Source organism: Copadichromis virginalis, linkage group LG5 (genome assembly GCF_057382275.1).
Source record: "Copadichromis virginalis isolate Kocher_CV1m ecotype Utaka linkage group LG5, C_Virginalis_male_GT1.1, whole genome shotgun sequence".
Classification (NCBI taxonomy): Eukaryota; Metazoa; Chordata; class Actinopteri; order Cichliformes; family Cichlidae; genus Copadichromis; species Copadichromis virginalis.
In genome coordinates, this window is record NC_140622.1 from 8,355,578 (window position 1) to 8,377,158 (window position 21,581).

The 21,581-nt window shown below is 41.3% G+C and overlaps 2 protein-coding genes across 3 annotated transcripts; one reads left to right on the plus strand and one right to left on the minus strand.

The window, feature by feature from the left end:
- Positions 1–92: 92 nt before the first annotated feature.
- LOC146708866 (solute carrier family 41 member 1-like) lies at positions 93–12,753 on the minus strand. Its single transcript, XM_085455723.1, has 10 exons — positions 11,505–12,753; positions 9,836–9,943; positions 9,505–9,576; positions 8,056–8,200; positions 7,817–7,963; positions 7,277–7,421; positions 7,099–7,178; positions 3,958–4,092; positions 3,637–3,785; positions 93–3,530 (listed from the first exon to the last, which is right to left on the minus strand). The coding sequence occupies exons 1-10, from the start codon at positions 11,697–11,699 to the stop codon at positions 3,351–3,353; spliced, it is 1,356 nt and encodes a 451-aa protein (XP_085311849.1). The 5' UTR covers positions 11,700–12,753; the 3' UTR covers positions 93–3,350.
- A 6,225-nt stretch (positions 12,754–18,978) lies between these two features.
- ppp1r3db (protein phosphatase 1, regulatory subunit 3Db) lies at positions 18,979–21,320 on the plus strand. 2 transcript variants are annotated; one of them, XM_085455722.1, is made up of 2 exons: positions 18,979–19,166; positions 19,341–21,320. In XM_085455722.1, the coding sequence occupies exon 2, from the start codon at positions 19,361–19,363 to the stop codon at positions 20,252–20,254; it is 894 nt and encodes a 297-aa protein (XP_085311848.1). In that variant the 5' UTR covers positions 18,979–19,166; positions 19,341–19,360; the 3' UTR covers positions 20,255–21,320. The 2 variants fall into 2 exon arrangements, with proteins under 2 accessions (XP_085311848.1, XP_085311847.1); XM_085455721.1 differs by having other exon boundaries at positions 18,987–19,172.
- The last annotated feature ends 261 nt before the right edge of the window (positions 21,321–21,581 follow it).

The window sequence follows — 21,581 nt, forward strand, 5'->3', positions numbered from 1 at the left end:
GATTTTCAAATAAAATGCATCTCAGAAAGAACTTGTTAATTCCTTAATAGTTACAAGAATTCTCACTGCAATAATGCAGAATACGCCGGGCACATTTTGCATGTCAATCTTTTATTGAAATGATAAACCATGACTGGATGTGACCTAGAAGTGTTTATAAAGGCAACGGTACTACGAAGTCCAGTCAAGCTCGATGTCAGTGGAAATAGGATTAATTACTGTTTCTGAGTGCTATTTCCAGACTAAGGACAAGCTAAAAGTGCATATCAAACAATTGAGAAGGCCCCATACAGAAAAGTGCATACTAAATCATTTGTTCACAAAAACAGCACAAAAACAATCCGTGCCATCAATACACATAGACACGGTTAAATACGACAGGCTATATTCAGTGGCATCGTGCTGCACAACAATAAGAGATCCAGTAGAAATTTGGCAAGAACCAACTGAAGGCTCGTCACGGTTTAAAAGGCACAAATCTACAGAAAATAAGCACGATTAAAATCTAACATTCATCCAGACTGTGCAACGCCTAGTATACATTTACACTCAGTATATATGTTATTGCCTGAATACGATCATTTGCCGTGTAACATTTAGGAGCTGACAACAGTTGTACAGATGTGCCAACAGTTATTACGGTGGTTCTACATTACTCCCACTCGCTGCATCCACTTTGAATGGACTGTGGTTTTGATAATGGCCACAGTGAGCTGGTGAATATGGAGACTAAAGTGCAAAACAACTCCACCCTGTCCACGTGTTTATTTATTTTTTCTTCCACCACCTGTTTCCTGTATTCTCTTTTTTTACATGCTGCTTATCTACAGTGGGAATATCTGTGCCTCAGTGCTGGGTGTGAAGAGCTATCAGCAGTAAAAATTGATATAAACTATAGTGCAAAAGTCCCTCATTTCTTTATATTTTGCTAAAATTGGTGCAATGTAGTATGCAATGCAAAAACAGTGTCTGTACGATTGTAACAAGCTTCAAAGCATTTTTGTGATTTTGTTCAGTAGCCCTCACGATTAGTTCTCCAGGCTTTTTGAAGGACACTCAAAGCTCTTCTCTGGATCTTTCTACCTTTTGTTCAGTTCTCTGCCGAGATCACTGCTTCAGTAATGTTGAGGTCCGAGCTCTGGGGAGGCCGATCCATGACTCAGTGCTGCACCGTGTTTTGGGGATCATTGCCATGCAGACAAATGAAGTTGCTGCCAATTAAATGCTTTCCGTGTGGTATTGCATAGTGGATCATGATCTCCAACACCAGTTTCCTCACATTTTTTAACAACACACTGCACACCATGGCAAGAGATGCCAGGTTTTCAGATAATACCTAATATAAGTCGGTGTTAATTGGCTTAACAGACAAAGTATTCCTCTGAAAATGGTCCGGTACAAGCACTGGACTGAAAATGGGTGAAAACTCAGCCAATGTCCAAAGAAAAACTTTGAAAGACCTTCTGAAAACCCGGAGAACTGTTGTTCAAGACCTTCTCTTGAATGGGGGAGGGGAAGCAACATATAATGAAAGGATGGGGAGACTCGAGATTATTGCACAGTAGTGTATGTTGTGAATAAATTATAACCACACAATGAATGATTTACTTTTCACAAAATAAAATCTGTTGTGATTGTTATGTCTGCTTTTTTACAAAACAACAAGGGTCACACAAACTTGGTGGGGAAAAATTCAGGAACTATGTGGGACTTTGTTCATCAAGACTTCCTTTATCATTTCCTATCTAGGATGTTTTTAGGGATTCGTTTTTTACCCAAAATTGCAAAAGTAGCAAAACCTATTTGGACCTTACAATGAATGTGACACAGCCTATGAAATGTATGCTAGTCTAACCAACACTATCAGATATTTTTGCTTTCCATCACAGTAACAGCCTGTTTTTGCTGCAGTTATGAAACTAAAATAATGAGAACTGTGTACTTTTTCATTACCAACAAAACAGAACAATAGCTATTAGCATGTTTGGACAACAGGCTGAACCAAATTATTACCTGCTGTTTCTTTGTCACCTCAAGTAACCCAGCTAAGTAGATACTCGTTCGTGTAGCATTCTTTTACATGTAAACTGCTCTTTCTGTCGCTTCAGGCTGAAGGTGAAGCTCTGTACTTCATTAGGGGGAATACAAAAACGTGTAAGATCACAGTAGGAAACAATGGCAGCAAAGCAGGGAATTAGTTTCATTTACAGGCTATTTACTAGCTATTGTTTCACTAATGTAACATCTCCCAGCTGATTACTTTGGTAAATAATCATCAGGAGGTATTAGGGAAGTGCTCAGCTCATTAGTGCTCAGCTTCTTCCTTATTCATTCCTCAGTTGTTCTTTAGCAAATATTTCAGTCCCTTGGATGTCTCCTCACTCTGCTGTTTCTTGAGCATAAACAGTTAAATTTTAATAAGCTAGCATTGTATTCTTTCTTGCAAAATACTATCTAACAAACAAAGTCCTCCAAGCTGTCTTTATCACAGTGCAACAAACTGGTGACTACGTTTAAGCACTAATATACTTCAGCTTTGAGTTTCTGGTGAATTATTTATGAGATAGATTGGAATACACCATTAGAGTTAAACTAGTAACCAATAATCCTACTAACAGGTGGACTAGAGACCAAAACAGTACACCAGACATTACCTGCTCCAGCTTTGGGCCGGCTGTAATTTACACAGATCCGACAGTGTGGCTGGTGTGTTTATTCTCCCCTACATGCTAATGTACCAGCTGTCTGTTACAGACCACTCCGGCTCCGTTTGACCTCATCAGAAACTTCACAAAGACAATTCAATGGCAGCTGGACAAATACTGCCTACAGATTGCTTTGTATGTAACTGTAAGGCTTGACAGTCTGTCTGAACACAAATATCCCTTTTGTACCAGTGTGGTCCCAATGCAAGTCTCCAATCTAGAGCTAAAACAGACTTTGATTGGTGCCAGAAGGCTGGTACTACCAAATTGCTGGGCCCAAAGATGAAACCACTGAATTGGTGGTTACAGGCTAGACTACAACATGAAATTCACCACTGATTGGTAGATGCAGCCTAAAGACTGTGTTCGTGGAAAAGAGGTAACAGCTGTGCTGTTTCATGGTCAACAGAAATGTAGAGCAGATCTTAAAGTTTAACGAATTATGAGGAGAGAATCAGAAATCTAATGAGTGAAACTGTGCCCTCGTACTAAATATGTTTCCTTAGCTAAAATTCCATTCTTCTTTTCATGATAATGAGTGTAGAAATAACACCATCTGTCCTCTCGTTCCTTCTTTTCAGTTCGTTTTGGCGTCTTGCACACAGGGAACAGTGCATTCAGGATGTGCAGGACTATGTTTTTGTATCAAAGTCCAGTTTGAGTAGAGCTGATCATCACAATCAGCCTGAAGCTCAGAGCCAAGAAGCCAGTACCCAGCAGGTCACCGAGAGCTGTCAGGTAGGGGATGGAGAAGTTGTCTGGATCCAGGCCCCTGCTCCACAGCCAGCGCACCATCAGGCTGGCCACATAGAGCAAAATCCCCACCTGCATAGTGACAGCAGTCGCACATGTTTCAAGGATGAAGACTCTTTGTTTCTTTTTAAAGTACACAGTTGTTTTGAAAATGAAAACCTTTAAGAGGATCTCTGACCTGAAGCAGAGCTGCAAGCAGGAAGCACATGATGAACATTGGCGTCATGGCAGTGTGACCTCCCTGCAGGAGGTGGATGGTGTACAGGAAGAGGAGGTGACCTGGGACCACAAGGCTGACCAGGACTCTGGCTGATTTGGAGTTCACATCTGAATAAACATGGAAAGAAAGTCATAAGCGACTGTTCAATAGGTGCACATTAAAAGCCTATTCCCATGTCTCTCTGGCTGATAGTTAGTCGACTGACTTTTGAACCATAACCAAGCAAACATGGCTGAAACTCAACTCACATGTAAATAGTGTATTTGTTCAGTATCTAACCTGAAGAGAAGAAGGTAGCACAGGGTCCAGGACACTTCTCACTCATGTTGAACGGAAGAGCTCCGGGAACACTCCAGTAGTGGAGGTAAGTAGACATCCTGCTGGCCTGGATGGCCACCAGATTTCCCCCTACACCTGTGTGGATATGAACAAGTCCTGAGCATAGCTGATCGTGTTTGACATTTTAATAAAAGCAGCAATAACAGGACAAAAAGCACAACTGCTTTCCAAGATTCCACTGAAAACACCAAAGAAAGGGTGGTGTTGCTGATGACAGGAAAGCACTGCTCATTCAAAGTGACTTTGTAACCACTGCGTTGCGTTTTATTTATGTGTTAATATGGCTGTATTACTGTGGTATTTGCAAACATGCATATATCATAGAGTGCATTACAGTCATCACTTGTTAAGCCACTGTTCCCTTTTCATCTAAGAGTCACACGAGAGGCTGAGCAGGCACTGGAGAGTTAACAGAGTTATCTTGGAAAAATAACTCACCGTCCAACAACTAATTTTGCTAGGAATCTATTCAGCAGTTATTCCTACAGCAGGGTCTCCCGGGGGCTTTCTTCTCTGAATGTCTGGAAAAGGCATACTCATTGTTGTGCCATATTATTCCCAATGCGGCTCACCCCTTGGGCTGATGTCATTAAAAACAAAACCTCCAGGATTTGCTGAGCTTTGGAGCACATGGCTCATTTGAACAAAAAAATGGAGGAGTGTTTCTGGTCAGCAAGGCTGCAGAGGAGAGCTCTGAATTGGAATGCAAATGCACTTCCTGTACTGGGATGGCAATACATGCAGGAGTGTTGGGTAGCACTGAGGTTGGCAGGGATGCTGCGGAAATGAGAGCCAGTGAATGCATAGTTGGCATTCTGATCAGGCTTGTGGTTTATGTAAAGACCATTGTTATTCCTCTCTACTTAGTATGCCGCTTTGTGGACAGCAGGCTGGCCACAAAGCAAAGATCTAGCCCACTTTGACAGGAAGGAGACTCCTCGAAATCAGCAGCACATTAATGTCTCATGATTGAGTAAGCCCTCAGATTTGAAGCCCTTTAAAAGCAAGGCTCAGCTTGCTTACCGCCTCGCTGTCAGGGTGTGGACACAGCAGGACTTATAAATGATGGGATTAACTGCTGGGCTCTTGCAGGCTTCAACAATTTCCACATGACATCAGTTGGCTTGATGTTTTGGGTTTTTTTTTTATTGATAGCAATTAAGCTAACTATGAACTATTCTTCAAAGCTGAGGGCGGATGAAAATACCATAAACCTACATTCCTGCTCTCCATTCTCCTTCAGAAAACATGCCAGCTTTATTTATTTATTTATTTTTAAACACACATAGAAGATATGCCACTAATTGTTTCACCATAATCAAACAGATATCCCTGAAATGTCTCAACAATCATTAAATGGATAATGCGTCCCTAATGAGATTTGAAACATGATAAACAAGCATGCTGATGTTGCCACTGAACTGCTGCAGACGCGTTTATGAGTGTGGTTATTTTACTTAATGGAGCAGGATTTAGAATCAGGCTGAGTCAGTTACACCATTTTACAAAATTAGGCAGCATGCAAAACACACAATAACATTAGTGCTGTTGCATTTACCTCCCACTGTGGGGAAATAATTATTTGATCCTCTGCTGAATATAAAAGTTTGCTCACTTCCAAAGAAACAAGCAGTTTTGCATTTTTATGGTGAAAGACAGAATATCAACCAAAAATCCAGGAAAGACACATTACATAAAAGTAATAAAAGAAGGCTTGGGAGAAAGTGCTGTGGTCGAAATCGAGCTCGAACAACATCCCCACAGTAAAGCACGGAGGTGGAAACATTATGTTTTGGGCTGTTTTTGATCTAAGTGTACAGGATGACTTTTCAGCAGGAATCCAGGGGTCATGTACTGTAAAATATTAGATGAGAACCTCCTTCTCTCAGCCAGAACATTGGATGGGTCTTTCTGCACAACAATGGCCCATGAAAACACCAAGGCAACACAAAGAGTGGCTAAAGCAGAAGCTCATTAAGGTTAATGAGAAATCAGTCGTATAGAAGGGGACTGAAGCTTCGGGTTACCAGTTTATAAAGCACCCGGTCACAAAAACAGTGGGCTCAATGCCCTGTACTTGCCAGTAATGTCATGAAACGCCGTGTGGCAGGAAGGAGATGAGGACTCAAAGTGCAGGACTCACAGACTCAAGAGATGAACTCAAAACCACAGCTTTATTTGCTGGTCACAGAAAAACAGCCATACAAAGTAAACTAAACTGGGAAACAACAAACTAAAATTCACAGGGAGATCCACACAGCGTGAGGAACAACACAACACTGACTCAGAGAAACACCGGGTTTAAATACACTGGGAAAGTAACGAGGGGAATGAGACACAGAAGGAGGACACAGCTGGGAGAAATCAGGACTGACGAGACAAGCAAAGCAGGACACATTCACATAAGACACGGACCTTCAAAGTATAACAGGAAGTATCACACAGAGACGCGAACTTGACACAGTGGAGACAGCAACTAAGAAACACAGAGACATAAACCATAAGGCAGAGGACTCTAAGAACTGAAAGACACAGAGGGAAACTCAAACATGCAGACACAGACTTACACAGAACAGAGGGGACACAGAGAAACATGAAGGGCAAGGGATCGAAACTAGAAACCATAGAATAACTCACACCAAGTACAATAACACAAAAATCACAAAGAACTAAACATGCTGGGTCAGGAGACCCAGGACCCTGACAAGTAAGGGCTTTTCCACCAAGTACTAAGTCATGTTTTGCTTGGGTATTAAATAATTATTTCACTCAATGAAATCCAAATCAATTCATAACTTTTATTTATTTTTGTTTCTGGATTTTTGTTCGGTGTTCTGTCTCACTCCATTAAAATTAAAGCTTTCTCTCAAAATTTCAAAAATACCAGTGGATAATTTGCTTATGTATTTAAAGTGTTAATAAATGCTGCATAATAAGGTTTAAAATGTGCATTTCAAACCTTATTATCCCTCACTTATTAACTGTTTGCATGAATGCTCTGCAGGGGAAATTAAGAAGAAACGGATAAATGTCATTTTTTTTCTGCACATATCTGCACTGGCTGGTTCTTCTTTTACTCACCATTGATGACTGGAGTAAACACTGCCATACCCTCAAAGTTTGGATTGCTCACAGTTTTATCCAGAATCAAACCACCAATACTGGGGAAGAAGAAAAGACACGATACATGTGAGTTGCACCTATTGCACTCCTACACTGAAAAGGAAGTGACACAGTGATCTGTGACAGGTCGCCTCACCTGCTGATGGACATGGCCAAAATGACTGGTTGCCAGCCTGACTTTAGGACCTCTCTGATTTGAGGAGAGCGACTAGCAATAATGACCCACACAGGGACGAGGAACAGGAAGAAACCACACACCACAGAGGGCAGGTACCATATGTCTGCAGAGTAACATTGTAGAGAATAAATCTTTCAAAAATATTCCACAAACTCTTCATGTACTAAAAAAAAAAAAGATTGCTTCTCTTTATCTTTGAGTCTTTTTTGAGAGGGAGCAGGGATTGGTGAAAGAGCAGACTGTCAGAATGTCTGGCATCTACTTCTGCTGTAAGCATAAAAACTAAAGAATAAGAGATGGGATCTGCTGCCCTCTCCTGGCTGAAACACTTTGCTAATAACTGGCTGTAATGACTTAGTTAACCTGCTTTAACGACTGCTTTATATCACAAAAAATGCTCTAATTGTAGCTGCGATCTTGTTTCTTTAAACGTACAGAATATTGAGACATACTGTGTACTGAAATGGTGCTTTTATAATGTTATATATGACCTCTGACCTCTGTAAAGGAAGAAGAGACTGCTGACCCCAGCGAGCAAAGACAGAGTGATGAGGTCTCCCAGGCTGGCAGCGATGGGCGTGGCCACGTTATCTGGGTTGATGCCCACCTTCCTGGAGCCGATGATCACTGCCACCATCACTAACCCTGAAACCAAACACAGCATACCAGAGATGAATTCCTCCATGTTGTGTTCTACATTGTTTCTTCCTCCAGAGCAACGAGGTCCTTTGTCTGACCTAGAGACAGTGCGGCAATGAAAGCAGTGGTGACACTGCTGGCACACAGGGCAGCAGCCTGGGTAACATCCACTCTCCCTTTGGTCAGACCTCCAAGACCTACTGCTGCAACTGCTGCCAGGAAACCAACCACTGTGGCCTGAGCCTGAGGAAGAAGGACAGAGCAAAGACAAGGAAACAAAGCAATGAAAGAGCAAGTTTGATTTCAGACATTTTATTCTTTTAACTAAAATCTCACCAAATGTGCCCTGTGAGAGTAACAAAAATGCTTAAAGATTCTGATTCTATTTCCACATTTTCCTTCTTCGAATCTACTACAATAGCTCTGCATGACTTCCTTGTAAAAAATAACCTTGCTTAACCTTATACAAGGCCTTTGAGCAGCCCTGTGTTCTATCAGATGAGGAGATTTTCTAGCTCCTCTCCCTTTAAGCCAACTCTCATCTGATTGGTGCCCACAGATATTTTTGCACATGTTTTTATAATACAGTTATATGTTTCGAGCTGAAATGTTCCTGTTAAGGATCCCCCCTCTGTCATACTATATCAAATACAACTTCGTACCTACCCTGATCATTTTTAACACATATAAGGGAGAAAATAAGGAACAGCATCCTATAACATTTTCTCCATAACAGTTAAAAGATAGATTAATTTGTATTCCATATTTTATTAGGCATGTTTATAAATCCTAGTATTAAACTCTGTGGTAGCAATAAATATATCAGTGTCAGGACCACTTTGTGCCTGCTTTTTCCATCTGCAATAACTCATATTGTACAGTATGGGGACTCCCTGTTCCTTTCACAGGCACTTGTGAAAGGCTGAGTGTAAGGTGAGGAAGAGGGCGATACCATGCCGACCTCACAGAACAGTGGAGGCATCACTGACATGACATTAAGTGAGAAATACAGTGAACAGTGTGAATTGGAGGAGCTCTGGGGAAGGGAAGTGGGTTGCAAAGCAGCTTGCAGAAACAGGAGTGCCTGTCTAGAGGCTGAAGCAGCTGAAATTGTGCACCTATGTGAAATTTGCCACCAGGTTGCATACAGGGGCATCAGCTGAAGCACTGACTTTACATTTCACAGTATCCTTCCATGAAATATATGAAATGCTAAATACTTTGAAGAGTGCTGGTTAAATATCTTCATGCCGCTCGCACTGTGTACACTGCAGAGTGTATTTTCATAAGCAGACACTGAATTAAACCAGTTTTGGGATTTTGTGCTTCAATATCTGATCTGATCTCCCATTTTTTAATCATCCCCGACTGTTATCATGTGTGGTTAATTGGCTGAGCTACATTAGCGTCTTGAAAGGGAGGACGATCTAATCACCCCAGCAAAGCTTTTTGAGTTTAAGCGGATTGTCACGAAGCCAGCAGCGAACCGGCGAAGTGATGGAGTGTGTTTTTAATGGGATGAAGAGTGCGTTGTGCTGCAGTGTCACCTGAATGAGAGCCAGATTACAGAACACCATCCTCCACTGCTGCTGGGCCTCATCCATCTGCCCTGTGTTGGCCTGTGGGCACAAACAGGTTTACGTAATCATATTGCTCCATCGCACAGTCTCGAGTGTGAATGTGTAAAATCAATGCTCACTGGCAGACAAGATTATTTATTAGTACAGTCTAAATCCTGGAAAGATTTGATAAAGAAAATCACATGTGTTGATTGTCAATTCTTGTTCAATGATGCTGTATCAATGTCAGTTTATCATGTAATGTTTTAAAGGTATATTTGTGTTAAAAGACTAGGTGTGTGAGTGTGTTTCCACCCACTGCTGTTGACAGTCTGGATGCCAGTGTCATTTCCAGATTCCCCTTCAGACCCACGAGGGCTGGCACCAAGATAAACACCTCGGAGATCTCCTTGAACACCTCCCAGTGCTAAAATAAACAAAACAAAAAAACGGCACAGTAAAGCTACTGTTTGCTAAAACACAGTTGGCCCCTTATTTTTTAAACTGGTCACTCTCTCTTTCCTTTCACCACTTTTATAGGTGAAAAACACAGCAAGTGATCTCCTGGAGCTTTGTTGAGGACATGCCGGTTCTATCTGATCAAATCACTCATACACACTCCAGATTTGTGGTCTAATAAATACTAGGACTGCAGTGGGTGAGTGGTCACTGTGTTCTTATCTAACCACATTCTTTGTGGTCAGATAAGCACCAGTGCTTTCATATGAAGAAAGCAGCAACATTAATAATTTCCAGGGGTTGATGGATTATTTTTGGCAGTGGGAGAGCTGACTACCTCAGAGTAAGACCCCTGCATTTTCATAAATATGGACACGCTCAAACCAAGTTTAACTTCTGGTTTAATTAATGTTTACAACATTAGTCCAAAGGATTTTCTCCCAAGCTAATTGACACAACCTTTAACAAAGGTTTGTTATGGTGTTTAGCTAAAACAGGCAGCCAGAACATTGACAGTACTCTGCAGCATTTTGCATCATACAGCTACACTATCAACATGCTGGTAAAACAGTCGAACTTGTCTGTGTTAGTATATTACTCCGGATTTTGGATTTATGGGTTTAGGCTGTGTATGAATATTTAGGAATGGGTGTATGATTTATCTCATAGTAAATTTAGAACAGCATGTATCCAACTGCAGCAGCACCAGACGTCACGGTCTGTTCAGTCTTTCAGTAGCAGCAGCAACTCAGAGACTAAACTGGATGTGAAGACTCCTCATTTATTTAAACAGAACAATGGTTCAGTCCACTTAAAAGCTTACTTCATTTTAAAAGTGTAAAAGTATGTAATATGCTTCAAATGTTCGTTTTTTGTATCTTTCATTTAGTCTTAAAAAAAAAAGCTAGCAAGTAAAGTGTTGCCTGTAAGACGGCCATCGCTGTTACACGTGACCAAGTGACATCATTCATTAGTTTTGGACTTTGGATTTGAATATTGTGGCCTCAACTTTAACATATTGGCTGCCACTTTATTTCTGTTTTGTGGAGCAAGAAATAACCATAGTTGTGTGAGAGGGTGGAGTACAAATTACCAGCTAAGGTTAGCTAGTAGCTATATATATATATATATATATATATATATATATATATATATATATATATATATATATAATACATTAGAGCGTTACCTAGCCTGAAATGTCCACTAGCAATCAATAATCAGCTTCCTTTGTGGACACAGCGTTAGGTGTACAGATATCTGCTAATAAATAAAACTAAATCCTTAATGGAAGACGGCTGATCTTCATATTTCAGCCTACCACTAACATTTGTTCCTATTATTTCTGTACATCTTGGTTTGATTGCAAAGCATACATAGGGAATGACATAATCACCTCTTTCATCCTCACTACTGACCATTCAAGGTTACATTAAACACTGTCACTATAAAACCTGTTTTACAATCATACCTAATTAGAAATTAGTGTATATACAATTTAACACATTGAAAATAATTAGTTTCCATACTTGCACAACATCCATGACTATTCCTGCTGCCACCATTCCCAGACCAGACACCAGGTAAGGCAGCAGGATTTGGGCTGCAATGATCCATGAGTTCTCTGGCAGGAAGCTGCGGGCTGAGCGGGTTAGTTTGCACTTGAAGCCCCTCAGCTTCTTCCCCTGGAAACGAAACTCCAGAGCCAGATGGGTCACCACCATGGCTGATCCCTGTTAACCCATCCCTGCCTCGAGCTGAAGTGTTTCTAGCGAGGAGTGTCCACAAACTCAGCTTTCGAGCTGAATCCGTGAAGGCTAGTTTGAAAAGAATGTAACGATCCACTTAGAGTAAGAAGTTGCAACCAGGACAGAGAAGATTTCCTTTTTCCAGACTGTTAAGTTCTTGTGACAAAAATCCAGGCTTGCCGTTAAGTCACAGGTGATGAAAAACAATGCTTAAAGAAGAAGTAAACAGTGCTTTGCCCTTCACCTGTCACTCCAGGACTGGCAGGGCAGCAACACAAAGTGCTTTTGCAAATGGTGGACTAGCCAGAGGAATGGAAACTTTCATCTACTTGAATGGACCACTCACACAATCACACAATCACACACACAGGACCACTTGACAGCAGGTCTGCCAGGCCTCTTCTGACACTGTGCTACTGACAGACCATCACACACACGCACACACAGACACACACACACTCTCCAGCCACACACATGCCCCCTGTCTTTCTCTCCTCACGCCTCACTCTTCAGCAGCCGGGCGGCTGAGGCGGAGCGCTGGAATCCCGGCCTCTCACGGGGCCTGAAGAAGGTCCAGGTCCTGTGAGACAAGGACATCCAGAAGGCCAGCAGCTTCTTCTCAGCCCTACTGTGCTGCCACTCCTTCTCCCTCTCTATCTCCTCGCTGCCGTGCTGTTGCTCTGTGTGAGCCTCACCGCTTTGGAGCACCTTCTTCATTTTAATCTGTGGGACGCCGCGGTGTCGGCCTAGGCTGCGCTGATGGACGGTCTGACGTCTGAGGCTTGTCTGAGGAGGCAGGGTGATTGTTGTTGTTCTTCTGGTAGGGCTTCCCTCGTCTTCCAGGTGGATCGATGAGTCGTGACGTTTTCTGTGATGGTGGCAGTCACAGAAAAAGTGCACACGAGTGTGTGTGCAGGCGTGATGATCAGAAAGATGTCTGAGTAGAAGCAGAAGTGACCAGGCTGTATCAGGACTCTTCTCTCCTCCTGGTCTGTTTTCAGATCAGTTCAGAGGAGACTGCAGATGTGCTCTCCCCCTCTTTGATAGCTCCTCCTTCTCCTCACACTCTGAGTGGGTGACGCACTCAGAGCAGCAGGTGCTGTACCTGTCACAGACACGTGGTGCTGCTGCTGCCTGCGGAGGATGCAGTGTATCCTCTTTGACTGGAGGAAGCACACACACTGCCACTAACTGATATTTACAGTCTGTCAGAGATCATTACGTCACACCTTCTTATGTCATTTGCTCTTCTGTGTTACACAAAGTAATCATTAGCGACGCATGGCACAGCAATAATAATCTGCTGTTTCTTCATGTGGATAAACTGCTGCTTTAGGTGGAACAGAAAGATGGAAATAGGGCAAGTTCTGCAACTTTGTGTTTAAAAAGAGCATTTTTTCCTCCCCTCTGGTCAAACTACAGTAAACATATTAAAATAATGTAAAACAGGAGAGCAGATGAAGCAGACTGCTTGGTAAACGACATTGTCTCAGACACACGTACATGAAGACAGTGACTCAGCTGAAAAGTGTCCTTGAGACATGACTTGGTGCTCCACTCTCTACAGCTCCCCCTTCTGACTTCTTCCTGTACTTTGAACAGTGAAGCAACAGCTGCTAAACACTGAGCTGTAACTAAATTAATCTTCTTGAGCATTGCTTTTTGGCATCTCAGATCACCTCATATCTCTCTGTTTCACTAACGCACCAGCAAAACACCAAAAGGCTTTTCTAGATCCCGGAGCTCATATTACATTTCAAATAAATCTCAAAAGGGCCTGTTGCCAAACGAAGAGGCAGCTTCAGTCCACATTTCAATGTCAGTGATGATTCACTGCACCTCTTCCTCTCAAAGTTTGGTAGTAAATTTTATGTAATAAAAAGGAAACAGGTCCTGCTTTCAGTAGGAAAACAGTATCTGTCCCATAAAAGTTAGAAACACTGAGGACTCTGGCTGGATGCTAGATTCACTTTTAAAACCAACGTGGAACATCTATCAAAAAGTTAAAGACATGTATCTCACTCGTCATACAATCCACTGGATTATGGTAATACTGCGTATATGCATGCCCAGAAGCATGCTGATTATGTGTATCACTGTGCATTGAGTGCTTTAGTGTGTGTTTCTTTCCAATCATTGTATCTTCTATGAATAAGGCAGATGTTCTCTTTAGTGAAGACAAGAGAGAGCATTGTATGACATTCATTCACAAGCCTGTAATTGTTATCTCTGCTCTCTGATTACATATAAAGATATCACTCACAGTGTGTAGCCACAGCACATTGTAACATTAGCAGCAGGGCTTAGCCATAGTATAATGTCCCCGATATAAATTTCTAGGCGGTATAAAAGTCCTACTGCAATGTCGTTGCTATAGCAACACAATACTTTACATTTTGACCTTTTTGCTAAAAGGTTAGCAAAAAATAAGTAAAGAAAATAAAAAGCATGAATTCTGACTTGTAATAAATATAACATTTCTGTAACCAAATTAGAATTCATTATAGGTTTTTAATTATTATTGAAAGCTTCAGGTTTCTACAGTACGAAGGAGTATCAGGACCACGTTAAGGAAAAAAATCGATCATTTTGAGAAAAAGGACAAAATGTTGAGAAAAAAGTTGAAATGTAGAGATTATAGTTGTTGTTTGAAAACAAAGTGCCACAGTTGCTATTCCTCGGAGTCAGCGAAATCATACTTCAGAATCAGTTTTAGTAACGAGGAAGGAAATGATTTCCCTTTAAGTACATAAACATATTGTGGTGATCAGTATAAGTGCTGTGAAATGATTTAGCAGAAAGAAAAACACACAAACTCACAAGAGCGGATTCATACAAAATAAAATGACTGGCAATGGACAGATACACCCTCGTGCAGTAAAGAGGATGTATGTTGTGTCACAAATTCATCTAAACAAGGTATTTTGTAGAGGGTACAGCAAACGTAGCAGTTTGTCTTGACACAACAATGGTAATCTCCACATGCTGACTTTTCTCTAAATAGATTTTCCACTTTAATTTTGACTTTATTCTTAAACTGATCAACAATATTTTCTTCTTAATGTGGCCCTAATACTCTGTTGTACTACAGATTTACAATATAACAGGAAAATGTGAAAGTTGTTTAAGAGGCCTAACCCTGCCTAATGGTTTTTTATCCATTTACACAACTGCAAAGTCTGCCAGTGTTTCTCCTTCCATTTTCATTTACAGTCTAGCCTTGTTTCAGTTGTCCCATAGTCACTTGTTGGCGTGTTCATGGGTAATTGCAAATTGCTTTCAAACCTTATTTACTTCCCATAGGTCAAGGCCACTTCATAGTTGGTCATGGTGACCTCCAAATCTATCATGAGCTCACAGCTCAGCTACTTCACCTGAGATAAGCTTGGACACGTCACAGTGTAGTTCAGATTGCTTACCAAGTTTTTGTCAGAATTTTTTAAAACGTAATTTTAAAGATAGGTGTGATGATACTTAATAACCTTGTTGTGATCATATCATTCAAAGATTTGGGAAAACACACAAGAGCAATAAGCCCAACTGTTTTATTCTAACTTCAGTCATACAAACCTAAGAAACTTGCTAAAAATCACCAATCATTTCAGTGCAGATCACACCTGCTAGTTCAGACCTGCAGTGAAGTGAGGAACATAAACAATACTTTCTACTGACTTTTTGGGTGAGGAGAATGAATTCTGTGCTTTATCAGACTGTACTAGACCTGCAGCTACCCTGTACAGAACAACACTGTCATAGTTCTTTGATTCAGCAGCTGGTGTGTTACTGACCTGCACACAGTCTAGCAGCATACCAGCCGTCACCATGCCCAGCCCTGCCAGCAGGTATGAAGGCAGCACCTGAAGGCAGATCACCCTTGATGACTCTCTGCAGGAAATGTGAAGCTTTGGCTCCTCCATCTTTTCATGACAGGGCAGCTATACAGCTTCTAAGATTGATGTTTGTTCTGCAAAGCTGCCAATGATCAGTGCTCACACAATCCAAACTGCTGCCAACCAGAAGAGCCCAAAGCTGTTTGAACTTCAATCGGTCAACCTGTCCTCCACACTTCTCTGTGATAAACGCAGGTATCTGTGCTAACGTGTGTTCAGTTGTTCTGTCTAGCAGAAAAACACATGATTTGTTCCTGTTTCTTTGGTTTAATCTATGAAAAAATGCCATTGATAACATAGTTTGACAGTTGTAAAATAGTATTTTTGAAACAACAAATTGTTTACCAAAGAGCTACTAACCAAAATTTATAAGAGTCAACATGCTTTGCAGTATGTATGCAAGCAATTTTGCACAAACTGGACAAGTGGAAGACTAAAAGAACATGTGACAGGCCTGACAAACTATCTACAGCAGAAGAACAGTAGCAAGTCATAAGAAACTGGAAAAAAAATTCAGCAAAGACCCGAGACAGTACATGCGTGATGCATCTCACCTTTCACCTGATCCATCTAATTTTTGCTCAGTCCTCATCAGAAATGATCTGCGGGGTCTTAAGTAGTCATACGTAAGAATGGCAAATGGGGAGAAAAGACTGATCGATGCCTAATTACACAAGAACTGGACTGAAAATTGGTGCCAACCAGTCTGATGGAGTGATTAGTCCAAATATAAAAGTTCTGGTTGGAGTTATTGTCAAAATTGAGAAAATTATAAATGCGAGTACCAAGATATCTGGAAACTGTCAGATTGACAGGGATTTTATTTTTCAGCATAACAGGGATCCCAAACAAATGGTCAAAGAAAAAGCATACGTGGATAGACAAACACAGAGTGGACCACTGAAAGTCACGCATTGGCCTCCCAGAGCCAAGAACTATTGTGGGATCATCTTGACAAAGAAAGGAACAAAAGGCAGTCAACATCCAAAGAAGAGCTTTGAATGTTCTTCCAGAAGCCTGGAGAATTATTCCTGAAGACTACTTCAAGAAAGCACAAAAAGAGAAGTTCAGTCTGTATTGAACAATAAAATGAAGGACTGTCGTTTGCCTAGCTAAATGTAATAACAAGAGGGGTGGCAAAAGCTATTTTCACAGTACTGTAATACAACTTTTAACTACTAGCTCTAATGCCATCATCATCTCTCCTTTTAAGTCTGCCAATGGATCTGTCCATCTTCATACATAAATATATGTAATATGTTGGAGTTCAATGTACCAATGGCTAGCTGGTGCTGCTTAATTCATTACCATGCTATGTCTGATATAAGCCTATTTTCTCACATAACAAAAAACAAACAACCTTAATAAATAAGTATCGTCTGCAGCCCCCGTGACCCCTACCAGGTTTGCAGGGGGGCTGCAGCCTATCTCAGCTATCACAGGGCGAGAGGTGGGGTACACCCTGGACAGGTGGCCAGTCTATTGCAGTAAGGTTACCCAAAACTAAAAAAATAGTCCTTTTTCAAGAAAACAAAAATGTATTACCAATTTAAAACTGTTCTGCAGCAATGAAGGTTGATCAAGTCTTGAAATCTGGTGCTACTAATTCCTACAGGTGCTCCAACTTTTCTGGATGACTTACTCCTCTGTCTGCATAAAAGCAGTGTTAGAACACACTGTGGTATCATACCCTTGTGAGCATCAGTTGAACACTATTGTACTGCAGAAAATAGTGTGTTGATACAAAAATGGCAAGAAAAAGGCAATTAACAGTGGAAGAGAGACAGACCATCATAACACATAAAATGTAGGTCTTTTCTACAGAGAAATGGCAAAGAAATTCAAGGTGTCAGTGAGCACAGTTCCTTCACCATCAAAGACTCAGAAACTGGAAAACTCTGACAGGAAGAGGTCTGGCAGACCCAAAGCCTCAACTGAATCAGAGGACAAGTTTCTGAGAGTTAACAGCTTGTGTGATAGGCGACAGGACAACAGCTTCAAGCACAGCTTCATAGTGGTCGTAGTAGCAAGTCTCAGTTTCAGCTGTGAAGAGAAGACTTCGAGCTGCAGGTTTGACAGGACGAGTTGCAGGAAGAAAGCCTTTGTTAAGATTTCAGAATAAGACTTGGCTTGCCTGGGCCATGAAACAACGCCATTGGACTACTGAAGACTGGAAGAAGGTGTTATGGATGAATCAAAATCTTCGGTTCATCACACAGGATCTTTGTGAGCCGTCGAGTAGGTGAAAGGATGGTTCCACAGTGTGTGGCATCAGCGTGATGGTCTGGGACTTTTTGCTGGATCCAGGGTCGGTGACTTGTACAGAGTGAGAGGCAGCCTGAACCAAAGCAGCTACCACAGCATTCTGCAGCGCCATGCAGTACCCTCTATGCACCTAGTTGGTCAGGGGTTCATCCTACAGCAAGATAATGACCCAAAACACGAGTCCAGCTATGACAGAACTACCTCGGGAAAAAAGAACAAGATGCTAAGCTTGAAAACATGGAGTGGTCAGCACAGACTCCAGACTTAAACCACATCAAGCTGGTTTGGGATGAACTGGACAGAAGAGTGAAAGCAAAGCAACCTACAAGTGTCACATTTATGGGAACTTCTGCAGCAGATATGGGAAGAACTTTCTGAAGAATATTTGACTTCTATTGAAGAAAGAACACGGGTGTGTTCAGCTGTTATATCTGCCAAAGGCGGCTACTTTGATGAGTCAAAAGTTTAGAATTTTGAACCATGATTTCTTTTTTAACTCCAGTTACTTATTTGTACTATGCTGAAACGAGATATTGAACTGCATAATTTTCAACAAACTGGAAAAATTGGGGTGTTCTAAAACTTCTGACTGGTAGTGTAGGTGAAAAAGGCATCATTGAAACCCGTCCTCAGCCAATACACAAAATAAACTTGAAATTTTCAACATTTTTTTGCATCTCCGTGACTATTTATTTCAAGCCTAGTATCACCATACACCAATCCAGTCTAAACAATTAGAAATTCCCCTTTTCATAGTGTTTTGCTGCTGCAGTATGTTTCACCATTTTTAAGCTTGTAAATAATTACTGTTTCAGGTCAGCAACTATAAAGAAACAAGACAGGCATCTTCAGAGAACAGAGACACCGTCCTTCCCTGTCTGCTATAAATAAACACTCATCCCGTCCTCAGTCAGGGTCTCATGTTATATGTCAAGTGCTGAGATCAAAGGGTGTGAGCTACAAATTGGAGGTTATCGTCCAGATCTGGCTGTCAGTGGAGTCCCTTAGGCTGTTTATGGAATTATCTTTGCTAATTATTAACTGTTGGTGGCTTGCTATATCTTTATTAATACAAACCTCTCTAGAGTCTAGATAGAGAGATATAAAGAGGGGTTTTTATTTTCATTTTGGCTAAATATGTCTAGTCAGCCTTCCCGTGGAATCTCTGGCATTTGCTGGCAGAGGTGGTCTCCTCTTCTCTGTCATGTGGTTGCAGCTGGGTTCATAGCAAGTCCCGCATAGTGAACTAGGTCACACGCAAGAGACCTGCTCAACAACAAACACTGCTGTAAAGGTTTGATCCTGCTTGAACCAGTATAGCACAGAGCAATTTTAGATTTTAAGCATTTGAAAGATCATTTTGTCAAATATGTTTTGTGTAGAATTGGTGAATGCTTGTAGACTGTATGAGCAGTTGTGAATGAAATGTTTGGGTTATGCATTGGTTGCTTTGTTTCTCAAGGTGTTTCAGTTGTCACAAAAATGGATGGGGCTTCTTGTGAGAAGTCTTGGAACCAGCTTCAGTTCATGGGTGGCTCCAACAATGTATCCTCAACTAGAACCATCCGGCTACGGGACATTTATGATCCCAAACCTCAACCTCCCAAAGCCCCCGTCCGGATCCGCCCTCCAAGTCCAAGACCTCCACCCGTGAAGGAGCCCAGTTCAAGGCAAAGTCTTTCCAGCGATCCCTCAACCAAGACCATCATAAGGAGACGAGCTCAGTCTCTTCCATCGTCTGCAGAGCGCAAGAAGGAACTTAGGAGTGTACAGGTACGCTTTGTGGACTCACTGGGTCTTCAGTTAGAGGAAGTTAAGGTTTTCAAAGTTCAAGAGTGTCCCATTATACCCCAACATGTTATATTCAGGCTGCTGATGAGCTCTGAATTGGCTTTTGGGAAGTCCCTGGAGCTGTCACTGCCTTACTTCAAACCCTGTTTTCCTGAAAATATGGGTGCTCAGCCGGACTTCCTGACACGGCTGCACACACAGCGCGTGTGTCTTGAGCAGATCCTATGTTCAGAGCAGGGGATAACAGGCACCATACAAGTATTTAATGTAGCCTATGAGAAAGAAGTCACAGTACACTACTCTTACACCAACTGGAGAACACACACAAATACAGCAGCATCCTGGCTATCGAGTGTATACCGTGAGGGGTGTGACTCTCCAGTACTGGACGTCTTCAGGTTTCGTCTTCCTGTCCCACCATTCGCTTTGCAGCCAGGGGCTAGCTTGGAATTTGCAATCTGCTACCACGTAAAAGGATCTGATTACTGGGACAACAACAACGGCAATAATTACAAACTTTCATGCCACAGCTACAAGGTGACCGTGCCAAGGGAGTGTGAAGATAGCATGCTACATTTCACCTGAGCAACCACATGGACGCGTGGAGAGGATGACACTAAATCCTTTGCAGCCAAACTTTTATCCATTATATTGCATTGTGTGGTGGACTGGAACTAAGCAAGCACAATTTCTAGGAATTTGCACTCAACCAGCTACTTTTAAATATCGCTAACATGCAAATTCTTCAGTTTATACCATCTACAAAAGAGCTAACATTAAAACCACCTGCCTCCAGTTATATAATTGTGCTGGGCAGTATCCAGGCAGAACACTGCATCTTAATAAGACAATGTTGTTTTTCACTTTATCTGTAATTAGTTTTAATGCTTTGTATGTTCAGTTACCGTTCAGAATGTCCATATTTTTCACAATATTTCAGCTCCATGTATCATTTTGGATGCTAAAATTTTGCTTTCACAGTAAGTCAAACAGCAGGTCCTCCACCTCTCATGCACAAGTAACATTTTCTTGTGTGAACCAGTCATTTAGTAATTTTGTGCCAAATGTACTAGAAAGTGGTGTCTCAATGGGCTGCCGTGAAATCTGAAAGAAGGTGCTGTGGGATTTTTAACTTCCTTGATAAAGTTTTGAGCTATTGGGCTATTAAAAGGTACTCAATGTGAATTCCTGTTTTTAAAAATAGTTAAAATGTTCTACATTTACTTAAATCAGATTGACAGAATACAACAGCAGCTATGACACCAACTGAAGCTGAACTAGTGCCATGCTCAAGTTTAGTGTAGTTTGTAGCTGAAGTGAAAGATGGCACAGTATGCTATATTTAAACAGGCAATGATTTTAAAACAGATTATTTTTCCATGCTGGTCTGGGAAAAGATCTCTTGAGGAAACTCAGTAGGTTTTGATAGAGATATCAAAGCTTTGAGACGACACACCTGCTGGTAAAATGCTCCCCAACGTCTACAGCTCTTCAGCGGTTTACAAATGAAACCTTATAAACAGACAGTGGAATAAGATGAACATGAATATAATGATGCCATTCAATTTATCTGATCAGCTGTCTTGTGTGTGTTTTGGTGAATTTGGTTTTGTAATCTGAATAAAAAAGTGTCAATTGGCATAAATCCACATTGTTTGTGAGCTTATATTATAAAGTATTTAAAAAAAATAAAGTGTACACACTGGGCCGAGACAACCCTGATGACATCACCTTGTAACAAATCAACACAACCTGGTGAGTAAAATCTGTGCCGCTGCATTTTAAGTCAGGAAAAGATCTGCATGTTCCTACTGGGCTTTTATTTAGACAAAACCACGGCCACCTCTGCACAAACTCACAAAATATTTTGCTCACTCTGCACTTTAACAAGTCTCGTGACCCATTTTCGTGA

Excerpts from the sequence above, each read along its gene's own strand:
- LOC146708866 (XM_085455723.1), bottom strand. The coding sequence starts at position 11,699 with ATGGTGGTGACCCATCTGGCTCTGGAGTTTCGTTTCCAGGGGAAGAAG. Across the intron at positions 8,201-9,504 it reads GTAATCTGGCTCTCATTCAG|GCTCAGGCCACAGTGGTTGG; the intron begins GTGACACTGCAG and ends CTTCTTCCTCAG. Across the intron at positions 4,093-7,098 it reads GTTTACTCCAGTCATCAATG|GTGTAGGGGGAAATCTGGTG; the intron begins GTGAGTAAAAGA and ends ATATCCACACAG.
- ppp1r3db (XM_085455722.1), top strand. The coding sequence starts at position 19,361 with ATGGATGGGGCTTCTTGTGAGAAGTCTTGGAACCAGCTTCAGTTCATG.